The sequence below is a fragment of the Patella vulgata genome, chromosome 1 (assembly GCF_932274485.2).
Source record: "Patella vulgata chromosome 1, xgPatVulg1.2, whole genome shotgun sequence".
Taxonomy (NCBI): domain Eukaryota; kingdom Metazoa; phylum Mollusca; class Gastropoda; family Patellidae; genus Patella; species Patella vulgata.
In genome coordinates, this window is record NC_065879.2 from 7,934,406 (window position 1) to 7,955,386 (window position 20,981).

The 20,981-nt window shown below is 34.4% G+C and overlaps 1 protein-coding gene across 13 annotated transcripts in view; it reads right to left on the reverse strand.

Moving 5' to 3' along the window:
* Window positions 1-1,039: 1,039 nt before the first annotated feature.
* Window positions 1,040-20,981, reverse strand: part of LOC126815181 (pre-B-cell leukemia transcription factor 1) — a 36,724-nt gene continuing 16,782 nt past the window's right edge. Inside the window, exons 6-9 of one of the 13 annotated variants that reach the window (XM_050540777.2) lie at window positions 20,207-20,255; window positions 18,944-19,041; window positions 16,462-16,557; window positions 1,040-2,664 (exon numbers count right to left, since the gene is read on the reverse strand). In XM_050540777.2, the coding sequence (XP_050396734.1) occupies window positions 2,500-2,664; window positions 16,462-16,557; window positions 18,944-19,041; window positions 20,207-20,255 (408 nt within the window). In that variant the 3' untranslated portion in view covers window positions 1,040-2,499. Of the gene's footprint in view, window positions 2,665-8,705; window positions 14,654-16,461; window positions 16,558-18,372; window positions 18,397-18,919; window positions 19,042-20,110; window positions 20,256-20,981 lie in introns of those variants that run through there. The other 12 variants (XM_050540764.2, XM_050540742.2, XM_050540750.2 and 9 more) reach the window with 12 other exon arrangements.

Here is a 20,981-nt window from a genome sequence, read left to right on the forward strand (position 1 = left end):
TCCTTTAAGACGGTGGTGTTATGTGATTGCAAGGATTCCCATTTTGCGTTCTTTTAATTGGAGTTGTCTCCCTTCATTTGATTACCAACCACAGATTTGTTCTTTATTCCAATGTTTTTTTATTTGTTATTTTAACTCAAAAGTTTGTGCTTGTTGCAGAATTAGGACATAACTATTTGATTACAGACAAAACACATTTATGCTCAAAACAGCATTTGGTGGATGTCCCTGTAAGCTATATCCTGTGCAGACATCATTTAATTTTTGGCATTTTGCAGTCTGGATTGTATATCTATGGTCAGGCATAGAAAGCAATTGGCTATTAGGCCAAATGACTCTAAGATGATGGACACTGATGTCAAGAATAATTGATAAAATATTTGCTCTGATCAAATTCTGTTTAATCAGTCACCATGTTTACCTTCTCCTAGCATTAAACCCCATTTTATTTCATTTACCTCTCAGCATTAAACTCTATTTTGGGGGGTTGGATGGCCGAATGGTTAGCACATGTGCGCTGTATCATAAGGTCCGTCATTGAGTCAAATGGCGTAGTTGTACGTCACAAGGAGTAGGGTTGCCTGTCCAACCTTGTGGGTTTTCTCTGGGTCCTCCCACTGCTAAAGACCCCTATGTGCAAGCAAATTATTGAAATAAATTAAACTATGTGTTAGTCCCAAAATGATCTAGTTGTGTCGAGTGGACGTTAAACCCCATTTTTCTCTCTCTCTCTAAAGTTTAGAGTCTAAACTCCATTTTATTTAATTATTTCTCCCATTCCCACCAGTAAACCTAATTTTATTTCATTTCCTTTCTCCCACCATTAAAGCCCAGTTTATTTCATCTACCCTCCCCCAGCATTTTATTTCATTTACCTTTTCAAAGTAAATATTATAGGCATTTTGTAATGAGATCATTATAGTAATGACAGTGATGGTTTCAAATACAAAAAGATGGTTTGAAAAAGAATTCATATGAACGAATTTTGAAAATATATACTTGTATTTTAATGATTGTAATTACATATATAATCAACAGTTAGAATACAAACATCATATTCTTGTATTATATTTAATCATTGACCTATTACTTACAATTTTTGTACATTTGAAAGCAGGCCTTTTAATCATTTACTCTTTGCTTGTTTATATGTATTTTTGAAATCCTAATTTTCACAATCTGATTAAAATACAGATCTATATTTCGTTTCGTTTTTTTATACTTTCAATGCCCTCTACTACACGAAGATCTGAACAATTGTAGTGGAAGGTTGCATCAGGGGTTATATGAGTGGTTTTTGACCCTATGACATCAGACATTTGATTAACCAATCAGTGTTGATGTTTCTAGCGGGTTACCCACAGTTCTGTGCACCTCACGCCAAAATCTCACCCTAACAGACCATTTTATTGGCTAATCCCTCACATCATCCAGGATGCGGGTTATATAACAACTCTTCCAAATCGTAGTGTAGTAAAGACACAGAGCAGTCAGAATGACTGAATGTTCAGCGCTATAGAAAAAAATTATTTTTATTATTATTATTATTAAAACGAAATTTTGAGGAATAAAAAACAAAAGTAAATTGGATCTGTGTTTTAATCAGATTGTAATTTTCATGATGTTCTATTGACTCTTTCAAAGGCTGCAGAGACCACACCAATTTCAAGTTTGGGCTTTAAAATTTGGCTTCTTATTTCTACAGGAAAAAAAACCTAATTTGAAAACAAAATGTACTTGATTGATTTTCTCAAAGAGCTTTTTGTTCCAAATTCCAATGTGAGCACTGGTTGTTGCACTTGAAGAACATTGGCCATAAAATTGAATGGAATTATTCTTTTAATTTCTGATTTAAAACTTTGGAATATCAAGTTGTTATTTCTCGAATTAAGAAACTTTTTTGTTCCAGATTCCCATGTGAGCACTGGTTGTTGCATTTGAAGTACATTGGCCATAAAATTGAATGGAATTATTCTCTTAATTTCTGACTTAAAACTTTGGAATATCAGTTATTATTTCTCGAATTAATAAACTATTATCAAAGCATTAAAGATACATTATGGGAGATTAGATAAAGAGCTGCTAGTTCTCACTATAATAGTTAAAGCTAGATAATGTAAAGGGTATTTGCTAAAAATTTCAGTCAAATTGATCCACTCTGAACCGAGAATTTAGCGATTGAATTTTAGGTCTAGCCTCGATCATCATTACTAAAGTCATTACTAAAGTCGGTACGATAAAAAACATAGTCTTGATTATCCATTTTTTTAAAATTTAATCATCGATGAGCGTTGAGCAGCAGATCGTGTTGCAATCCAGTAAATATCGCAGGCTAGCAATGACATCGAGAGTTGATTATGGTCTGGATAAGTTAATTAATGTTTAATTAATAATTTAGATAACATTTAAGGCCTGACGAAAGACCTGCAATAAGCAGATTTAGCTCTTGCATAATGTATGTTTTAAGTTGAAATATTTATTCAATAATAAACCAGTTAATTATTTTGTTTTATTTGGTGAATCCTCATCATTGCTGTCACTATATTCTTCATCTTGGCTCATCTGTGGAATATACCCGTCCCAGTTCTCTTCCCCTTTGTCTTCCTCCACATCTAGACCTCCAGTCCGAGGAGAGGGAATAACAACAGGATGATACCCAGTCATCTAAAAACATAAAATGTTATAGTAATATAATTCGATCATCTCTTATTGGCATTTATGTCGACATTTACAAAAACTGGATGCAGTTGACAATAAGAGACAAAACTATACCACAGAAATGATGACCTATTTAAAAGTTAAGCCTAACTATTATAGTAAGAACAGCACGCTCTTTAGATAAATCTTATAGATCAAAATATGTTCCCACAAGCTTGCTTAACCCTGCCCCTACGGATCAAAGCGGCGCAACCCTGCCCCCATGGATCAAAGCAGCACAACCCTGCTCCCACAGATCAAAGTGGTGCAACCCTGCCCCCACGGATCAAATCGGCACAACCTCCCCCCCATGGATCAAAGCAGCACAACCCTGCTCCCACGGATCAAAGCAACACAACCCTGCCCCCACGGATCAAAGCAGTACAACCTGCCCCCATTGATCAAAGCAACTTCAATGTACAATAATTCTAATTAAGTCTGGCAATGCTTTCACAATTTGTCTAAAATCAATCATAAACTTTCGGGGAAAAAAGGCAACAGTGTTTAAATAAGCCTCTTCTAGGTGCATCTGTTAAGCCCTGACCTTTTAGCAAAATAACGAATCCTGACCAGCATCACCCAATCAACACACCTACTAAATTTGGTTAAATCCATCAAACAGTTGAGGAAGAATCAAAATGCAGAAATTTTCCATAACAGGGTGCCCCTGTTACATCACTAGAGGATGGTGTCAAGCAGCATCTCAATAAATGTAACTCCGACGAATTACCTATCAAGTTTGGTTGAAATCTATTGAGTTATTTCAAAAAAGGTTGAGACATCTAAATTTGCTTCTTTAAGGTGCACTTTGGGGCCAATAATCAACAGAAGATTTTCTGTTGCTGCTCCTAAACTGTGGAACAGGCTACCATCACATATTAAGGATGCAAAATCACTGTGTACATTCAAATCCTTGCTAAAAATCAACCTATTCAGTGCAGATGATGGGAATTTGGTGCAACTGTGACAGACCAGTTAGCAAACTTTTGGATACAAGGCGCTATACAAATCCATTATTATTATTATACCTACCAAACCTAGTTACAACCCTTTAAAGTACATGTAGTTTAGGTGAAGAAGTTAAAAATACATAAATTTACCCTGTCAAGGTACCCCTGTCCCACCTCTATAGGATTGAGCAACTTCATGTGAACTAGCTTCAAGCAAATTTTTATCAACATCCATCAAGCAGTTTCAAAAATCCAGTCAAAAATGTTTAAATTTGTTTCTCTGTGGGGGTGCCCTGTCCCGTTCAGCTCAATTTAATCAACTTTACATTGATCATATAATATACCATTCAGACGCTTATTTTTAAACCAGTTCAAAATTGCTGGGGTTTTTAAGACAGGATCGTGTTGCATTTACACATACTATAAGCCAAACCAGTTTAACGATTCTGACCTCTTCGTTTGGAGGTAAGAATTAACTACGCATGGGTAGCTTCATATTCTTTATTCGGTTCTCGATAACACTGGCACTGCATTAGGCCACCATTTTCCCAGGAATGTAACTTACTGCATACTGCGCATGCCCAAAGCGAGCTGGAGTTTTTAAGCCAACCAATTTAAAACATAAAGCCTTCCCGAAAACAGGTCGCAAGCTAGGGTTTTTAAACTGGTTTATTTTCCCCACTGTTGCCTTCAGAGTTAACTAGTTTAACGATCCCAAGGGTTTTTAAACCAGTTCAACTTAGCGACTTAAGCATCTAAACGGGCTAGAAGGTCGATTTTTACCAAATTTCATAGAAATCCATTCAACTATTTTGTAGACGTTTTATGAAAAACTAATTTTGCCCCTTAAAGGTGTCCCAACCAAGGTCCTATGCAGACAAGAAACTTAATTTAAACAAATCTGAATAAACACTACCCTGGCAAAATATCTACAAAATATCGTTGAAATCCATTAAGCAGTTTTAAAAGTAGAAAAATTTGTAAATGACTATTGTTATAATGTATAGAAGCAACTATACAACACTTTTCAGTACATGGTCCGATGGACTAAAAAGGAGAGTGAGTGAGAGAGAGAGAGAGAGAGAGAGAGAGAGAAATGGGGTTTAACGTCCACTCGACACAAACTAGGTCATTTTGGGACTAGCATATGATTCAATTTTATTTCAATAATTCGCTTGCGCGTAGCGGTCTTTTAGCACAAAGTTGGACAGGCGACCCTACTCCTTGTCACATACAACCAGGGAATCAAAACCACGCCAGTTGACTCAATGACAGACTAAAAAGGAGTAGATATGTTAAAGTTAGCAAAAGTCTTCTACGGTAAGATTCTTAAAATCTAAATTTTTAAATAAATTTATATTTGTCTAGTCTAAACATTATAATATATGTATTAACAGATTATAATATTTATTAATAAAATTAAAGAAATGTTTAAACTAAATTCAGGGAATAACATAGCATTACTACAGGCAATAAATATACACCCATCAGCACCTTTTCAAAGATGACTTTTGGGTTTTGGGGACCAGGGGCAATAACTATGCATAAAAATCTTACAGGTTTGAAAAGAATTCTCAATAACTGTGACCCATAGATCGTATTAGGAAATCTAATTCTGCTTAAAGTTGCTGGGCATGCCGAACAATCGCAGCAAGTTTTAAAATAAAAACCCTGACCTTTGTTTGGGGTTTTTTGGAGTTTTTTTTTTCAGAGAATCCTCTCATGTAGTCCATTTACCGGTACATGATTGCAGTGACAAGGGCAGTAATCAAATAGTCCCAGCAAATAGTAAAATGTTTACAATAATAGTGGATGGACGGACAGACAAACAGGGGAGACGACAAATGTGATGGATATGTGGGTGTAAACAAATAAACACAATATTGTTATTCACTATAACACAAATTAACTCACATTCAAACACAAAACAAGAACAAGCAAAAGGAAGCAATTAGTCATGAAAGTCGTTAAGTTAGTTAAAGGCTCACAATTGTGAAATGAAATGAATTAGGGTTTAACTTCCTACTGTTCTGCTCCGACTGGGCTAATGAAGACAGGCATACGTCACACAGTGTGCTATGAGGCACAAATGCGATTTTTTTATTCAATACAATCTTTTCAGTTTTACTCACCTCATCTTGGTTATACAGTGTGCTATGAGGGTAATTTTACCTGAACAGCAATGTTTCTGACTATTCTTAGCCGTATTACAACTGTCAAGGGTTCTTTTACATGCCCAGCATGTACATGAGACCTCAGTTTATTGTACCTTCCTAACGACTAGACATTGTTCATTGTCAGGTCCTCTGTCCTGCATCACTGACAAGGAGGAACCAAGCTAGAAATTACTGAGGAACTTTCTCGAACAACACTGGGGACATACTGGTTAGTGAGCCAGCACCTTATACAGTGAGTCAAGGTGGTCAAGTGGGTAAGACGCTGGCTCGCTAGCCTGGAGGTCGGATGTTCGATCCTTGCATTGGCCGAGAAGTTCATCAGGATTTTCTGACATGGTTTCCCCTTGTTAGTGGTGCAGGATGGAAGGCCTGACCAGGACAGCTGTCTAATCGTTTGGATGGGACAAAACACAGAGGTCCCATGTATATATTGGCGTGCACATAAAAGATCTCTTTGCAGTTGGAATTCGATATAAGAGTAGGCCCGCTGCCAGGGCAAAATTTCCCTCACAGGACACTGTATGGCGTATGCCTGTCTTCATTAGCCCAATTAGAGCAGAACAGTAGGACGTTAAACCCCCATTTCATTTCATTTCATTGCTCACTGTGGCTACAAGTAGGTATTGAGGTGCTGACAGAATTTAATAGACCCAAATATCCCATTTCGGCAGCCTTATATTCAATTAAGCCATTTATCAGAAATGAAATGGAGTTGCAAGTCCTACTCTCCTGCACCAAATGTGCTAATGTAGACAGACAAATACCATGCCATGTGATGTAGTGTGCTATGAGGAAAATTTGGTCTAGACATGTTTTTTTTTTTATAATCATGCCAACATGTACACCAGACCTCAGGATGGACTTATAAGACATCAATTTAAATCAGTTTTAGCCATTATTAAAATATTTTCTTTTTTTATTAACTAGATCAAACTCAATGTGGGCCTTTAACTTTAATTATGAATTAGTCGTGAAAGTTAACATTAATGATTAATAAATATATAATGTAAATAAAGCATGCCTAAACATAAAAATCATGAACACACTAAATTTACAGAATTCTCATACAATAAACATTAAATATTTTGTTATGAAAGTAATAGTTTCACCTTGACGTTGTTGACCTTTTGACCTGAAATATGCATTTTCTAAATATCTAATTAAATGGATGCCACTTCTCTTTCTTTGTTAATATCGGTCCATGAATAAAGCTGTTGATCAATTTCTCTGTGGAGAAGAACCACCTTCCTGATCTTGTGGGTTTTCTCCGGGGTTTTCAACTTCCTCATACTACAAGCGTCGAAATGACCCAGTTTGTGTTGAGTGGACTTTAAACCCCAGTTCTCTTCAATTTCGTAACTATTAGTATTGGTATAAAACTAGCTACACCTTGAAGAACACACATGTTGGGCATCAGATGTTCTATATATAACCATCTCCAACCCAAAAACAGTTTTCATTTGCAATCAGAGCTCTTCATGACATATGTTTCAATATTTTCCGATATGTTCAGACAAATGTTCAACAATTGTTTAGAATGAATGGATGCTCTTTCCTCTTTTTTCTACTCACTTACCCACAATGTACCTAACCTGTCAACTTAACTCTCTGTTCATGGTTAGCATTTTCTGGTAAATGTCAAATTTTCCACGGCTTAAACTATGTTAAAATCTACTTAAAATTGATTATTAATCATTCTAATTTAATTAAGAAATAAAAACAAACATCAATGGTAGATAATCTCCCGACATCGATTCAGTCGGATTAAAAAAAGAGGGACATCAAAAGTTTTTCTTGAAGATTGTAGGTGGCACTGGCTTTTGACCAGGGCCCTTATTCACGAAAACTTAAACTAAGATACAATCGAAATTTTAAGAAATACTGCAATTCGATTGGCTGACCACTAAAATCAATTTGCATGTATCCAATTTGCATATGGGTCAGCCAATCAAATTGCAGTATTTCTTAAAATTTTGATTGTATCTTACTTTAAGTTTTCGTGAATAAGGGCCCCGATCCTGTTTTTTTGGACTGCAGAAGATACAGAATGTTGACAATTTATTTTCAGTTCACAATTTCTTTGTAAACACTGAAAGAGAGAAAGAGAGAGACAGAGAGACAGAGAGAGAGAGAGAGAGAGAGGGGGTTTAACATCCACTTGACACAAACTAGGTCATTTTGGGACTAACATATGGTTCAATTTTCTTTTAATAAATCACTCGTGCGTAGGGGTCTTTCGCAGTGGGAGGAAACCAGACGATCCGGAGAAAACCCATGAGGTTGGACATGCGACCCTACTCCTAGTCACATACATGCCATGACAGACTTCATGATTCAGCACAAACGCTAACCATTCGGCCATCCAACCCCCCTAAATACTGATAGAAATTGAACCATTTTTGGATGGACATTCATTTAAAGATTCACCATTCACAATATTTAGTTGGCTAGGGATTCTTCAATCTACTGTTGATATGTTTGGGGTCAGATCTAAATATTAAGGCCAACTGTAGATTTCGTCAAGGTCACGAGATGTAAACAGTTTAGGGCACATGATTGTTGAAGTGGATTGTGGGTTACAGTTAGGGTAACGGTTAGGTCAAGAGTTAGAGTTAGCGCTAGCCCTGTTTACATCAAGTGACCTTGATGAAATTTGCAGGTGGCCTTGATATTTAGATCTAACCATATTTCCGTTTTGTTTTTTTCTTAATTAAATCTTGTATAATCAATTTGAGTGCTGTTGAGTTGAATAAGCTGTGAAAAATTAGATATTGTCTGAAAAAGATTTTTATATTATATGCTAGCAAGCCGAGACAAATTTCAATCAAACAGAATTGAAAAATGGACCAAATTGAAAACAGAAATGATGACAAACAAAATGTTGAGTTTCATATAATTTATTTAATTTATATGAACATTACACAGAAACTACCACAATGAATTTCTGTGATGTATTATTTGGTTTTAGACGTTTTGTTTTCTTTACACAAGCGATACACATTATGTATTACATAATATTACTCTATATATATATACTATATTTGTCTCCCCGTTCAATTTTCACAAAACATCATTTATAATGTGAATTTCTTAATAGAAATAAACAAGATTTGGTTTGTTTATTTTATAAATTATGTTAAAAAATCAGAACTATGATTTTCAAATGTTTATTAAAGACATGACACTGAGCTCAGATATAATGCAGCTAACTTAAGGAACATCATTTATTAAAATTAAGGTCTTAAACTTAATTCAATAACCTCAGGGGCCTTATTCATGAAATTTTAAACTAAAATATTTTCAGAAAGCAGGATTATGGCTGAGAGTTCAAATCTGTGTTATGATTTTACTGCTCAGACAATGAACAGCCTTAAATATTTAATTCTTAGGATTTCATGAACATAGCCCCCATGACGAAAGTTAAAATTTGAGCTTTGGTCATACTTTAATGTGTACAAATTATAAACTACATTTTCTTCAAAATATAAACATTATTATCAATATCATGCAGATCTTTTTTAAAAATGAAATCTAAAATAATTTTCATGAGATAAAGTGATATTTTTGAGACTAAGACGGTTAAAGGATGAATACTACGATAATGAATTATGCACAATGCTCCAATAATTGGTTGACACTTTTTTTAAAAACTTGCCACTGCCTGGTTAAAATCAGCCAAGTAGACAAATTAATGCAACATATTTTTACACTAGTTGTCTAGTGTTCACAGTAGGCATACTACAACATTTATTCATTTTACACTATTAAGTTATCCACCTAAAACAACGAAATGAGCATTTTAAACATTTAAGCTTAGTTGGTCAGATGAGATGAAATATAGATATTCCGTATATACCATTAGCAGTACATTAAAGATCCACTGACAGTTGGAAATTGAAATAAAGATAGACCGTAGCGTCACTGTTCAAGCAAAATGTCCCTCACAGCATGACCGTCTTGATTAGCCCAGTCTGCGAAGAAAAATAACCCAGTCTCATTCTAACGAGAAAGAGAGAGAGAGATATATGGTTCAATTTTAAGTTCATTAATTTGCTTTCGCGTAGGGGTCTTTAGCAGTGGAAGGGAACCGGAGGACCCGGAGAAAACCCAAAAGGTTGGACAGGCAACCCTACTCCTTGTCACGTACAAAAGGGGAATCTAACCAGGCCCGTTGACTCAATGACAGACCTTATGATGCACCAAACGCGTTAACCATTCGGCCCCCCCCCCCCAGTTTCATTTCAAACTGATACAGCATGCAATGAATGCACAATATTAGTTTAATGATTATTCTTGCTTCTGGTCAAAATTTAGACTGACATAACTTGATATCAAGTTAGGTGAATAGATGTTATAAATAAAATGTGACGAAAGGTTTTATCTCCTGCTGTTCTGCTCTGGCTAGGCTAATGAAGATGGGCATAAGCCATACAGTGTGTTATGAGGGAAATTTTGCCCAGGCAGCAGCACTACAGCCTACTATTATATCGAATTCCAACTGCCAAGGGATCTTTAACGTGCATGCCAATGTATACACAGGACTTTGGGTTGGTTTTTTTTTGTCCCATCCAAACGACTAGACAGCTGTCCTTGTCCGGCCCTCTGTCATAAACCACTGACAAGGGTGAACCACGTCAGAAAATCTGGATGAACTTTCTAGGCCAATGCAGGGATTGAACACGCAATTTCCAGGCTAGCGAGCCAGTGTCTTACCAGCTTAGCCATTGTAGCTCCCTAATAGATGTTGTGGTATGATACTATGAACACTTGATCACATGACTATTCTAGTTGCCGTGATAAAATGCTCCAATATTTTCTTGATTTAAAAGTTTTGATAAAACTATGTATTCATAACCAAATTGTAAATATTCAAAAATGTAAGATGGGCGTCCTCGGTAGAGATAAGGGGGCATAATTTATAGGCGACACCATAGACCAGACGGTCCCATGTGACCTCATTGTTTACCGTACAGCATTGTTTTCCTGGCTGTACATTCATTACAAACTAGTGTGTTGACAAATGTTAGTTTTTGTTGTTAATATGGAATTTAATCCCGATACGTAGAAATATGGTTCTCTTGCCAACGATAAGGTCACGTGGAACCAAGTTTTTACTAGCGCCGCCTGGTGGGAATTCCTTCAGCATGACACCCATTGCTACATGACATTACAATCAATTTATCAGAGCAGCAGATTGAACCAAGGAATAAAGTATGGAGGCTGAGCAGTGTAATTATTTAATGTATAATAAATGGTTAAAAGATATGATTATTTACAACATGTCTTAAGATATGACGACCACAAAAAACAATAGTATAATAAGATCAGAGGATTAATATGTTAATCCCTTGATCAAAAACCTATACTAAACATAATCATATCATACTGATCTACAAGTTGGGATCGACAAACTTAAACATCTCTTCACATTCCACATGTAACTATAGAAGAAATAAATTGTGTTTGATTTGTAAAGTAAAAGTAGCATTAATAACGTACTGATTTCAGTGTATAATTATCATACAAGTTGGAATCGACACACTTAAAATCTCTTCACATTCCACATGTAACTATAGAAGAAATAAATTGTGTTTGATTTGTAAAGTAAAAGTAGCATTAATAATGTACTGATTTCAATGTGTAGACAAGTATGATATAAGTATGTTTATATATAGTAACTAGACATAAGACAATGACGTTATCTACATACACTACATGACTAACGATAATTATCCAATAACACATTGTCTAACTTGATATCATCATCTTCACATCACACAAATATTATATTGATGATAAACTAAAATAACTGTTGTCCCTGGATAAGTTATTTGATTAGGGACACTATAGAATATTGGCTGTCAATCAAACGATCATTCATAATGACTAATCCCGAAGGTCAAATATGCCCTGAAAAAAATTCAAGTGCCCTATTTTCAAAAATTTAGGGAAACAGAATATTTAGTAAAAACCTTATATCCCGTTTTCTAATTATGTTTTGATGGATAAAGAGGCCCTAGCCCCACAAAATATCCTGGATCTATGCTTGCTTCCTTTATAGTTGTAATTATCAACATCATGAAAATAGTAAAGGAATACATCCACTCTCATTTTCGAGAGCCAGAATCAATCAGTTTTCAGACTATATCTCCAAGTCATATTGAAAACAGTTTACGATATAACATCCTACGGACACTAAAAACGCTGTTGCGAATAATACAAACATTCTGTCTTCTAAGTAAGCAGATTCTACCTAACATAGGCACAGCTATTCTTTCTATACTTGTATTTCAACAGCAATTCAATGGCTTAATTGGATGTCAAACTTCAGGAACGAACAACAAATGGTTTTGCTTTTAGTCAAATTTTGTTCAATGGTTTTGCTTGGTGGAAGTTGACGTAAAATTCCAGGAACGAACGAACGAATGGTTTTGCTTTTTGGTCAAATTTTCTTCCATGTGCTCTAATATCAAAGCCTAACAATTTAGTCCTCTACCAAATTCTAACCAAGACCTAGTTTATACATTTTTTAACCCATGCATACAACTAGACACAAGATGAGCATATTTCAGTTATTCATCAAGAAATATTTGAGATGAAATCAAGTTAAGATCATAATAATTAAAAAAAAAGAAGAAAAAACACAACAAAGATAGTCATTTGAGCACTATATTAATTTTCCAATGATGTATACATGAACTTTAAAATACATACATAGTCTTTTGTTTTCTTTACAAGACAGCTTAATTAATTATTGTCCAAATTTATTGCCATTCTTAATAACAACTATTCTAATATCTGATGATGTTTATGAAATGCTGATTTTTGAGAAATAGGAAAAGAAAAAAAGTATTTAAAGACTAGGGAATGAAAGTTACAAAAAGAATTATGAGATTTCTGTTTGAACTGAAATAAACGGCTGATATTTCTATGGAATACAATTACTGCTTATTACTGAGCGATGTTTTGATTAGGCTTGTCCAATCTGCTCGATAATGACTGAAGAAGCCTAGTCGAAACATCGCTCAGTTTTAATAAGCAGTAATTGTATCCCATAGAATTGTGACCTGTTTATTTCAGTTCAATTACTAAATGCCATTGAAACAATTGAACTGAAGAAATAAGCGTGGCTTTATATAATTTTTTTTCTTTTTTTCTGTAGATGTTAAGTACGTTAAATCTTTTTCACGAAAAATTTCATTTTTTTAAAAATTGAAATCGTTTTTTCATAATTTAATTTATAACTAATCTCAAATATACTATTTACAAGATATTATATATATATAAAGAGGGCAAATTTCTAAATATTTCTTTGGCTAATAATGAAGTACTGATCGTACAATTTTTGTAAAAAATGAATTTTTTTTAATTAAAAAAAGTAATGCTGTCAATCACCATATATAAAATAAGGTATAAATTGCGTAGGTTTTTTTTTGTCCTACGAATCGCAAATAACTAAAAAAAAAAGTTTATCTGCGAAATAAACAATAACAAAAATATCCTGAAAACACAACAAACTTGCAACATATCGACGTAAAATAATAAACATATATATCCCATCATGCACTTAATAGCTAAATAATTATTAAATTTTTGGTACGATTCCCTGATAATCAGGACTACATGTTTGAGCCTTGGTTTACATTACATCTATATGTATAATAACACAAATTCTCGTTTTAAATTTTAAAATGCATTTTCTAAATCAGTTTAATTTAAATTATGTTTTATTATGCAATGATCATTCATAAATTATAATTATTAATACACAGCACCTACCAGATACAATGTTTAAAAAAAAATATGAGTCATTCATCTGTGTCAACAAGATGATCGAAAAAAGCTTTCCTCAACGAAACACTAAACCCGAGCACAGTTGCCCAATTCTCTCTACATGATTGGTTGAAGTGTTCACTGCTTTACAATATTCCATCCAATCAGGTGGATTCTATGAGTAAATTAGCCAATCATGATAGAGAGAATAAACAGAATAATTTATAATGCCCAGTAATATTGTTCCCTGATAATATCACTTTTAGTATTTTGCCCAAAACACTGGATCTCGTATGTGCCGTGCCGAATAGTTTGTATTCGAACTAGATATTACTATATTTTGGATATATTATAGAAATAGTAAAATAAGAATTTCGATAAAACTGAAATTAGTTGTGTTTTAAACAAACGGTATATTATATATGTGTAATTTTACAAAACTACTTGATAACCTGGAATCATGAAATTACTTGATAACCTGGAATCATGAAATTACTTGATAACCTGGAATCATGAAATTACTTGATAACCTGGAATCATGAAATTTCTTGATAACCTAGATAACGTGGAATCATGATTACTTGATAATCTGGAATCATGAAATTAATCTTTTGTCCCACTGAAGGACATAGATAATATATTGCCTATAAGACTTTGTACGAAGTCATCAGTTGAGCTTATAACATCCAGGCTCTTATTACAACTAAAAGTTCATCCAATTTGTAGCAGCACTTGCAATAGATTCTGTTTGAGGTCCATACCAAAACTATCTTCTCATTCACAACTATTAAATGTCATTCTGCTTCAAGAGAATTCAAAAAACAGCACACAACATTTTCTTGGTTTTTATTGTCACTGAGCAGCGTCGCGTTTGTTGCCACAACGTTGTATTTTATACGGAGTTAGATTTACGATTAACGAACGAAGTTTAATATAATGTGGTTAAACACAGCACTTGATACAATATATTGCACGCCAGCTACATGACTTGGCATCTTTGGTTTTTGTTGAAACACAGTTATCTCCCCTTATCAACGGCTACTTTCACTTTTACTGCTGTGGGCGAGAAAAATGATGAATACGTATGAGCAATGATGAATAATTAATATGCAATAATGAATATGTATGAATCAAGCAATGAATTAATTAGCTTTTAATAAACATATGGTTAGTATAAAATAAAAGTACCATATTTTTCTTGGCATTATTTAAAAAAAATAAAATAAAAATTGAAATAAAAATATCCGTTACCTTTTCTAGTCAAATTACCTATTAACTTTTGCACGACACTCAGGACATGTTAATTTCCCCTTCCCCAACAACTAATTTTTGATTCAAAAATCAATGTTATCTCTTTCCCCGATTTTTGATCGATATTGACGAGGAAAGAACAATTTGACTAGAAATGATAACAACCACACCATAATAAATCGTAAAATATTGTTACTCTTCACCGACTCCATGCCTTATATATCTACGAACAAAAACAAACACTGTGAAGACACGTTCAACAGTCAGACTACAACCTATTGCCAGAAAAACATAACTTAACAAACAGTTCGGATGATTATCATTATGTTTTAAATATCATTTTAAACAAAGTCAAAAAATTTCTTGAAACTTCCCTCAGAAAACCATTAAACTTAATGGCAAATAAATTTAACGCAATAATTTCGAACAAGATCATCTCAAAGTAAGGACTGCTCTAAGACATCAATCAAATACGGGAACTATTACAGTGACAAAGTTGAGTACAGTACAAAAAATGCATGCCAGAGCAAAGTGCCAGACAGATTCTCCTTGAACTCTTGATAAGATAAATTTTTTTAAAATTTGTAGGCTCTACACAGGATGGAATCTACTACAGCTCGAAAATACTTAGCACGCAACCATACTAAAACTTCAATGTAAATGAAATGAAATGGGGTTCAACGTCCTACTGTTCTGCTCCGACTGAGCTAATGAAGATGGGCATATGAGTGAAATTTTGCGTGCATGCCAATGTATACACAGGACCTCGGTTTTTCATCCCATACCAATGACTAGGCAGCTGTCCTTGTCAGGCCATCTGCCCTGAACCACAGACAAGGGGAAAGCCCCCCGTTGGAAAATTCCAATGAACTTTCTCGGCCAATGCTGGGATCGTACACCCGACCTCCAGACTAGCAAGCCAGCGTCTTACCCACTTAGCCACCGTGGCTCCTCTCAATTTAAATGACATTTCAGGCTAGGATGATGAACTTGGAAACCATCCTATCCATTAACACAGTTAGTAATAATGATAATGTAACTTAATAATGATAATGTAACTTAATAATGATAATGTAACTTAATAATGATATCCTTAAGTATATATTAAGTATATATTTTTTCTGGCAACACACTAAATGTGACAAAGACAAACTATTTTAAACTACCTGTAACCCGTCCAATCTTTTAAATTTGATTGACATCAGACAAACATAAAAAGCTTTTATTACACACAACAGAACATACAACTACACAACACATCAACATCTAGTTATCTATATCAGTCATTTTATCAATTTCTACACATCAATCAATTCTTAAAATCATATATTAAATGCATTTCCGCATTTTAAATTTGATCACTGATAGATTTGACTGTTATAAACAACCTAAAGAGAGAATATTTAAAGTAAATTTTTGTGGACAAACCAAAGCTTTGATCTTTTGAGTATTTTACACCTAATGAAACTATCAAGAACTTTTTTAAAATAAGTTTCAAAAATATTTGGTTTATTAACAAAAATACCTCAAGTAATCTATATAAGAGAGAGATAAGAAAACCATGTGACCAGTCACATGATTCGGTTGTCACTGTCACATGACTAAATATGTACCTGTTGTAAATGAGGGTCGAACATGCCAGCTGAACTTGCTACGCTATCGGGCGTATAGCCCCCACTCTGTGATATAACATGCCGTAATGCGTTAACCTAAGTTAAAACAAAAAGTAGGGATTGCAAGCAAACAAACATGCAAAATGCAAATAATGGTGTGAACAGGGTAAACGGTATAAAACAAACAGGATTAAATGGAACAACTTGATTGTGATGTTTCCCTGTCTCCCCAGGGTAACAGCAATCACTCTGAGGTTAAAGGGGTGCCAGTTTAACAAGTATTTTTAGGGGAGGATGTGTCATACGTAGCCAATATTGACCTTCAGTATTACGGTAAGTGATTTATCTGTTGAAATTATTGCTAGGCCTCTTTTGCCTGATAGTGATATCCATGAAATATAGTATACTAGGCCTCTACTGTGTAATGTATGCTAGGCCTTTACTGCCTGATATCTATGAAATAGAGTAAATATATGTCTCTTTAAGAGTATAAATTACTAACTTTCACTTTTTATTTTAATCCTGAATGTTTAGCCCTATATGTGTGGACAAGTACAAGTTACTTTTTTTATAGTAATACGACGTTTTGAAATTAATTTTTTTTAATGGTATCATGATTTTTTAGATTATTTCTTTATGGTGATAAAGCAAGAGAATCAACACATCTGAATCAAGTTGGTAAGAATATAGATTGTGTGGTTTGTACAAAGCTAGGATAAATAAACTACACCCTGAAACATTTCACTTGGGGCTGTTCTATACAATATATAATTGGATTCTGTTAGATGAGGGGGGACTACCCAATGGGACAGGAGAATAGATAAGACTGTGCGTCAAGGCTTGTATAATTGGATTCTGTTAGATGAGGGGGACTACCCAATGGCACAAGAGAATATACTGTGTGCATCAAGTCCTATATAACTGGATTCTGTTAGATGAGGGGGACAGCCCAATGGGACAGGAGAATATACTGTGTACTGTATAATTGGATTCTGTTAGTAGAGGGGGACTACCCAATGGGACAGGAGAATATACTGTGTACTGTATAATTGGATTCTGTTAGTAGAGGGGGACAGCCCAATGGGACAGGAGAATATACTGTGTGCATCAAGTCCTATATAACTGGATTCTGTTAGTAGAGGGGGACAACACAATGGAACAGGAGAATAGACTGTGTGCTTCAAGACCTGTATATAATTGGATTCTTTTAGTAGAGGGGAACTACCCAATGTTATTTTTTTTTTATCATTCTGTGTTTATATGATAATTGATCAATGTAGAATTGAAATGTTTAACAGATGTCTGCTATTCATATAAAGTAAAACAGCACAGGACCCTTATAAAAAAAAATATCATAAATTTTACGACTACCCTAATGCTAGATTTATGGAAGGTTAAATAAATAACATATCATGAAATAAGCTTTCTGGTGACAAACATGCAAAGACACACGCCACATAATAATAAGTGTACAATTTAACAATCATGCTAGGGGTCAAAGGTCACACATGGACTTTTTTTTACTACAGAAATAAGGTTTGCTGAAGAACACAATACAACAATATGGCGGCACAAGATTAAAATTATTGAGAAAACTATAAATATGACAGTGTACTCGTATCCGATCTGACATTGGTTATATCTAGGAGCCTTATTCACAAAAACTTTAACGAAATACTAATACTATAATAGCAGCCTATTCATTAGCCAATAAAAGGTCTAAATCCATAAAGTATTTCTGTCTAAATATTTTGTGAATAAGCATTCTTATCTGTGGAATACACAGGAGCCCTGATATACACTAGAGTGAAAACAGGGTCTGAATTAACGATAAACAGTTATACCAAGATGTCAGAATTCAGAGTGCACAGATTGTATTCTTTGTTTATTAGTTTTATCAATAATGTTTACCTTAATTTAATATGATTCGTATTTCTACAAATAAAAGGTGAAATTAACTTTAGTTGATGAACTTCTACCTGGCCATACTTAGTAAACACACAAAATCTGAGCACATCAAAGCTTTAAATAATAACAACTTATCAACTATCATTACTATGTTATTATGAATGATATTTATTCCCCACTCGTCCCTCTATGAATACCATGCACCCATTATACATGTACTACGTGTGTCAACTTGCCGACTCGATACCCTTGTCTATCTTCCTACAGACCATCATTTTTCATGAATCCTCCTGCGTATCACTGAGGCAATATTGAAATGGAATTACCATGCAAAAATTTATAAATTCACTTTCATAGCATGGTAACTATGGCAACCATGGGTTGAAAAGAATAACCTAGCTGTGAAAATGTCTGCTTTCACCCCCCCCCCCCCCCCCCCGGACATAAATCTGTTGTATGTTTGTTTTGCTTTCTCGCAAGGTGAATGTTTGTGTTGTTTTTTTTTTTATGGGAGACAGGTAAAAGTTGTTTCAACTAATTCAAATCTCACCTGCGATTGGATATTGTCACTTACAGAGTTATCTCCTCCTTGGTAATTGTCACCATTTAGATTCATGTACATTCCCGCTTCCATACCACCTTGTGAGGAACCTATACCATATCCTCCCGTACCTACAATATATACAGAAATCATTCATAGTTGTTTATATAAACACACCCTTACAGTATTGTTAGTCTCTATCATACAGAAAAATATTCTACCAATATAAGTCTGGATGCATTGTCAACATTTGAGAATAATAGGTCATTGGCTAGATTATCTGGTCTTTTACATTATCATAAACAAAGTCTAAGGGAGGTAACTAGTCTTAACACAAGAAGTTGGCACCCATGAAATTAATTTAAGAATGCCATTTCAGAAAATCCATTTGATTCCATTGCCAGTTCAATATCCAACACTCTGCATTTTTTTTTATTGTAAAATTTCTCTCTTCATAGCATGGTAACTATGGCAACCATGGGTGTTTGTTTATAATAATGCAAGAATTATTGGATTTATTGTGGGAAGGGGTGCAACTCTAACTTGACTTGGCGAAAAATACTGGATAATCAACCACATAAATATCAAACTCCCGGTTACGCATGGACAATTGAAGTTTTCGTCAAATATTGACAACGGTTCCAGACCCTCCGTACGTTGAAACTAGGAGGTTCTGGGTGACTGAGACTACAGTATTGTAAGAGACAAATGTAGAAATTTAAATGGAAAAATAAAATTTGGTTTTGTATGCACATATATCTATATATATCTGTGTCAATTCACATCTAGATTGGGAAAGGGGGGTGGATTGGGGAGGGGACAATTGGTCCAAGTTCCCCTCAACCCCCTTTCCCTAATCCTGCTTATGTTGAAAAATGAAAAGATAAAATAAGTATATTTTGTCTTCAATTTAACCAATCTAAATAATTTTATACTGTATTTGACTGTAAGAAATCTTTTAGTCTAGAAACATGAAAGCTAAAATTCAAGAAAAGTGTCAATAATTAGTTTTAGAAATGTTCAAAAAGGATGATAAGTGACATGAAAAAAACTGATGTGATTGCTAATTATAAATGACTAATTAAAACTTGATAACGGAAAAATCAGTTTCTTGTCAAATACAGTAGTTTATATGAATTATGATTTTTCAGATTTTTTTTTTATAAAATTATATTGTAAAATATGTTAGGATAAACCTACTCTGTGGGGTTGAGGGATCTTGGTGTGGTGTGGGGGGACCCGACGCCGCTCGGGCAGCTTTTGCCGCGTACATGTTGGCCTCCTCTTGTGCCTTACCGATATTTTTCTTATAACGGATTCTCTTGTTACCAAACCAATTAGATATCTGGAAAATAGAAAAAAAAAACATTGTTATCAATGTAGCTTAAAATAACATAAACCTTTGAGCAGTTTTAAAAAGCTTGACCTAGTTTAAGAAACATTTATAAATTCACTTTCAAAGCATGATAACTATGGCAACCATGGGTTGAAAAGCATGGTAACTATAGCAACCATGGGTTAAAAAGTGTGGTAACTATAGCAACCATGGGTTGAAAAGAACAATCTAGCTGTGAAAATGTCTGCTTTCCACAGGTCTAAATCTGTTGTATTTTTGTTTTAAAAGAAAACAATGCTTTGTGAGTGTTGTTGGTTTATTAATACTTGCTTATATTAATATTTGCCTATATTTGTGGTTAGTATCTTAGATGTAATGTAATAAACTGTGTCACTCTTTTTAAATTTTAAAGCAGGACGTTATCATTTGAGTGATATGGAATCCCTTGCAAACTACATCATTGTAAAAGTTGAATCTCTAAAAGGAATACCAGTCCAAAAATGGTTCAATTCTATTAATTATTTACAAAGACATGATCAAATTCATTTCCACTGATCTTTACTTAAAGGACAATATTGGTGTCAGTCAGCACTACCATATGGTTCAGATTATTTCAATAATAAGCTTGCGTAGGGGTTTTTAGCAGTGGGAGGAAACCTGAAGGACCAGGAATAAACCCACGAGGCTGAACAGGCGACCCTACTCCTTGTCACATACAACCGGGGAATCGAAAAC